The sequence below is a fragment of the Limulus polyphemus genome, unplaced genomic scaffold, assembly GCF_000517525.1.
Source record: "Limulus polyphemus unplaced genomic scaffold, Limulus_polyphemus-2.1.2 Scaffold9858, whole genome shotgun sequence".
NCBI lineage: Eukaryota > Metazoa > Arthropoda > Merostomata > Xiphosura > Limulidae > Limulus > Limulus polyphemus.
Window position 1 is genome coordinate 16,396 of NW_013675468.1, and position 5,475 is coordinate 21,870.

Here is a 5,475-nt window from a genome sequence, read left to right on the forward strand (position 1 = left end):
CAACACATACAGTGTTTGCAGGTTTCGGGAATAAAACAACGAAAGACAATACATATGGTGTTTGCAGGTTCCTGATATAACATGGTACATGGTACAATAACATGGTACAATAACACATATAGCATTTGCAGGTTTCGGGAATAAAATAACGAAAGACAATACATATGGTGTTGGCAGGTTCCGGAAATAACACAAGGTACAATAACACATATAGCATTTGCAGGTTTCGGGAATAACGCAAGGAGGCGAACAGCATTTCTATTCAGACTAACATGCTTAAACAACAGTAGTGCAACAAAAGCACAGTTTGGTTCAAGCAAACACAAACAAGAAGTCTTACACATTGCTGCCCTTTTCTCACACAGATATCACACAAAGACTCACATTTTCCCCTTTTCAATTCCTTCATGACCCAATCACACACACGCATACACACACACACAAAACACTAGCAATTTTCAGACAGACACACACATATACCATAAAACTTTTTAATGCCTCCAGTATTCATTTAATATTTAAAGTATTTATTAGAAGTTCATGGCACTTATTGGAGACCAGCAACTAATTGAAACTTTGCATTTATTACAGAAGGCTACTAGCATTTTCAAGTACTTCACGGTCATGAAGAACTTGCTGACATACAACCTTACAGCATTGAACAAGCATCTAATTAAAACAGATATACACATTATTTACTTCTATATATTTGAGTGTATTATAACAATTATTTTGAACTTTTCCCAACTATAAAATGTGCAATTTAAATGCACCTTTGTCAGTTACTGTATATTTGAGCAAAAGGTTCTTTACAGCTTAGAAAACAAAAGGCACATTTCAACTTTTAATATATTATTGCTATTGTGTCACGTGTAATGTACACATATACTTCTTCATATGTTTTGTTTAAAACATTTTATGATTTGTCACAATAAAATATGCCGCAAAAGATACACATGAATAAAAGTATTACAAATAACAGGAATTCCTAGTGTTTATTTATTACTGTTCTTCTTTTTATATTTCTTTTCTGGTGATGTTGCAATAGTATTGAGTATTGTGATACTAGAATTGGTACTGGTATCATACAGTAAAATATTGGTATTGCTCACCACTGAGGTACTATATTATTCAAGTCTGTTTACCCTCTGAAGGAACAAGAAAAGACTAGCTCACTGGTTGACCAGTTCTTCCAACCGAGAGTAAACTTAATTAAAATAAAATGATTATATAAATAAGTAATTGGTGTTAAAATTAAAAAAACAAATAAATAATCTTGTGTTTTAATCCTTACCCTAAAATCTGATTTGTAAATTACTTAAATAAAATTTATAATAATTGCATCAAACAATCATCATTCATGACATGTTGAACATAAAACTACAGATAATTTGTAATTATTCAAAACTTTTATACTTTACATGTTAAAAAGTATATCAATATAATTCATCTGACACAACAACTTACAAATTATGATGTTCTTTCAAAAATTGAACCACACATTTAAATTTTGCAACAATAACTTACTTGTCAAGCTACTACATTAAAAATGTTTTACTGACTCTCGGACACAATTTTACTTATTTATTATATGCACATATTCTTTTTTAACAACCATTATACAAAAGTGAAACCAAATTTCTTTCCAAAAATACTGACCTAGGTAATGTCTTTTATTAAGGGCATGTTCACGAATATGTTTTCCATCATAGCAACCAAAATATACACAGTACAGACAGGCATGTAACCGAAAGGTGTGATGACAAGTGTGACAAAAACAAGTCTGGGCCTAAAAGAACAAGGGTTAAAGGTGAAAAAAAAAACTACAACAAAAAAATTAAAACTTGTGTATCTTTCACATAAGTTTTAGTGCTTTTTAAAATTCACACCAAAATCTTTGATGATTATAAAAGGCTGAAAACATTTCACCACCAAAAAATATTACTTTTAAACAAAAATAAAATAATTTGAAAGTTCAATAAAACATCTGTGAATATGTCTAGGCCACAAATATTTAAAATATTTTTTGCTTTGATTAACACAATTTCAAAATAAACTTATAACTCAAGTTATATCCAAGTAGAATTTCAAGCCTAAAACATTATTGATCTTCAAAATGGAGACAGAACTAAATCCAGTATTTTATAATAAAAATGTTCATATATCCTGACTTCAATATGCCAATAAATATTCAGAATTACTTATACTTTCCATTGGTTTAAGGAATTTTTGTTTTTTAATAAATATTACAACATATCAATCACCTTTTAATCACCCTGGATTCAAGCCCTTTCACCCAACTAGTGATCTGGTAATATTTCCTTAAGTTGTGTTATATACGACAATTAGTCATAAGAAACTTGTATGGGTTAGACACTTGTGGTGTTTCATTTCATTGTTAATTATTTTGTCATGTGAAAAAAAAAGTGGCAGATCAAAAATGCAAGTGAAGTATACATGATAACTTGCAAATAGTGACACGAAGAATACTGGCTCACATTCATATATGCAAGAGAATATAATACAGATTTATCAGTGGATAGAAACAACTTTGTATGAAAGCTTGGTAAGAATTTGGGTTTGTGTATCTAACTTATTTCAACCTAATGATTTTGGGGGTTTTTCCTTTAAAATATGTCATATCAAAATATGGTACTTTGCATATTTCTTGTATAAATATCTTGGCAATCTCAGATAGATTCATCATGAGTTTAAGTATATTATTTTTTGTAAGTTTTTCATTTTTATTCTAGCTTAAAATTAAGTCTATTTAGAAGGTCATGAGAACACATCACATCCTATTATAAACAATACTGACAGTTTAATGTTACCTCAAATACACTTTCACAAAGATAATTCCTGCACAACTAATATAATTGGTAACTATTAATATTCAAAATTACTGGATATGGTGAACAGCATTTTCTTAAAAAGTACTGTCTGTTTTCTTCCAGACCACATACATCCACATGTAATAATCTATAGTTATGTTGAAAATAGACTACTGCTACTGCCTACTGTATTTAATTTCAAAACTTGTTATCCAAAAGAAAAACAAAATGGATTACAGTTTCTTTGTTAATCACATGCTTGAACTTTAGGTTAAAGATAGCGGTTGTTTCTAAACCTGTTATCAGCAAAACAAAAATCATGGTGTTAGTTCTATAACTTGAAAGTTGTATGTCATGCTTTACTTAAAATACAATACATAAACAGTTTTGACTTAGTAATACTAATACTAGAAAAGTTAACCTACCCAGATTTAATAATTGACAATAATCTTTGCTTCTCAAAGTTTATGAAATACAACTACGTTTTAGCACTAATACAGTAACTGTTACAACTCACTGTTTGTTAGTATTATTTTGATATATAATTAAATCTTACATGTGATAGTGTAAACTCTAAGTTCAAAACTAAGTAATTAGAATTTTGAGTAATAATATATATATTTTCAACAATCTCAGCTCGTACTGTATCATATTAATTTTGTATAAAATATATATACTTTACAAAAGTAATATATTTGTCTCATCATACAAATACAACAAAATTTCTGACGAACAACAATTCAATAATAACAGTTCATAGAAAAACAAACTTAAAGTTAAGCACTGGCAGTTGCTTGGTATCTTTATTAGTATCACTCAGTATAGTATGACATCAGATCATAACTTAGTTATATTAGTATTAGTACAGTGTTCGCTTACCTTCTTTTTCCGGGCTTCTTCTGTAATTCCAGCAACAAAATAAGCATGTAAAACTCGGTAAGACTGAATTCCTTTGACTGACTTGAAACTTGTCAAATGAGCACAACCATGAGAACTCATAGTAGGTCTATGGTATTACTAATCGTCCAATGTTAAATACATCAGATGTTCAAACTATAACTGAGATAAAGGCAAAAATGAACAAATTTTTCCTCTCGATGCGCAATTTCGATACTGGACTTGATCGCTTATGAAAAGTAAAAATAAAAACTAGATTGAAAATTTAATGTTTTGAAGGATTCTCACTTTACGCTTTGAATAAAAAAATGGATGATAAAAAAATACGGATTAATATTGTGCAATCTAAAAAACCAATCAATTCTACTGTTTATTTACAATACCATTTTATAAAACTGGTAGTAAGCCGTTTCCCCGATCAAAATTTTTGAATTTGACTACTTGCCTACCTCGTAAAATGTCTTGAACTCTTAAAAAGTTCCTGTCACTATAATATTTCCATGCCTAGTGAAAATGTGTTTTGACAGAATTTTGATTCTAAAAACAACATTGTTGGACCTAAAAATGTCGATTGCTTGGTTGGTTAGTTGTTGTTAAGCGTAAAGCTACACAATGGGCTATCTGTACTCTACCTACCACGAGTATCGAAATCCAATCTTTAACGTCGTAAGCCTACAGACTTAGCGCTGAGTCACTGAGAGGGCAGAATAACAGAGCATAACCTTTTAAGATGTTAGTGTGTTCTTTGATGAAGATTTCTGTTGTGGATATTGCTTGTTATATTTGTGGAATATATTTTCCTGAAATAAGATTTTTTTCTTTAACATACTTTCAACTGTGTTATTAGTGGCTGACTTTCTTGTAATAAAATCAGAATAAAAAGGCAAAAAATATCACTTCAGACAGATCATTTACTTTGTATATGCCTAACTTTATTCCTTCTCCTTTTTGTAAAACCGACTTTAAAGAGATATATCAAGAACTTTAAAAAAAATTACGAAACCCAATACAGTCCTCAAAGTAATGCGGTTTCAATGAGTGTGTGTATTACTTGTACTTTTTTCTTGGTTAATTGTCGTTTGAAAACCTACAAGGCCCGTTTACACCAAGTTGCTAAAAACTGGAATAAAGTTGTAATTTCTTCTCACTAGAAGAAACCAGTTATATCACACAAATTAGGGGAATAATTTTGAAAAAGTAGAGTAAACATGCAAAGTGTTGTGCGAATTCCTAGTAAATTTTTCGAATAATATAATCAGGAACACAATAAAAAAATAATACAACTTATAATTCCAAGGAGAGTGTGTGTGTGTGTGTTTGATAGCAAAGCCATATTGAACTATCTGCTGTGTCCACCGAGGAGAATTGAACCCCCTGATTTTAGCGATGTAAATCCGTAAACTTACCGTTGTCCCAGCGGGAGACCCGAGGAGAGAGTTCAAAGAAGTCACTACTCAAAACCTGTGTAAGATGGCATTAAGCTCACACATACTCAAAAATAATTGAACTGCAGTCAGAGAGTATTGTTGTAGTTGAGCACGTTCGTTGTTATAGCACGACTGTTGAAAATAAGTGTATCGGTAAAGTTATATTCACAAAGAATAAACCAGTTTTATTAAGAAAGGACTTGTGTCGCTAAAGTTTCGTGGGAACGAAGTTACGGAAAATCAACTAACGAACGGAGACGTAACAAATTGGTGTAAGAAAGTGGGATAAAAAAAAAGAAGAAAAAGAGAAGATGGAAACG

At 30.6% G+C, this 5,475-nt stretch overlaps 1 protein-coding gene across 1 annotated transcript in view; it reads right to left on the reverse strand.

Moving 5' to 3' along the window:
• The window catches only part of LOC106476123 (ubiquitin carboxyl-terminal hydrolase 22-B-like), a gene marked incomplete at its 3' end in the record, with an annotated part of 19,871 nt that extends 15,487 nt beyond the window's left edge, over positions 1-4,384 (reverse strand). The window contains exons 1-2 of the mRNA XM_013936793.2: positions 3,711-4,384; positions 1,660-1,789 (exon numbers count right to left, since the gene is read on the reverse strand). Of these exons, the coding sequence (XP_013792247.2) occupies positions 1,660-1,789; positions 3,711-3,830 (250 nt within the window). The remainder of the gene's footprint in view (positions 1-1,659; positions 1,790-3,710) is intronic.
• Positions 4,385-5,475: the final 1,091 nt, after the last annotated feature.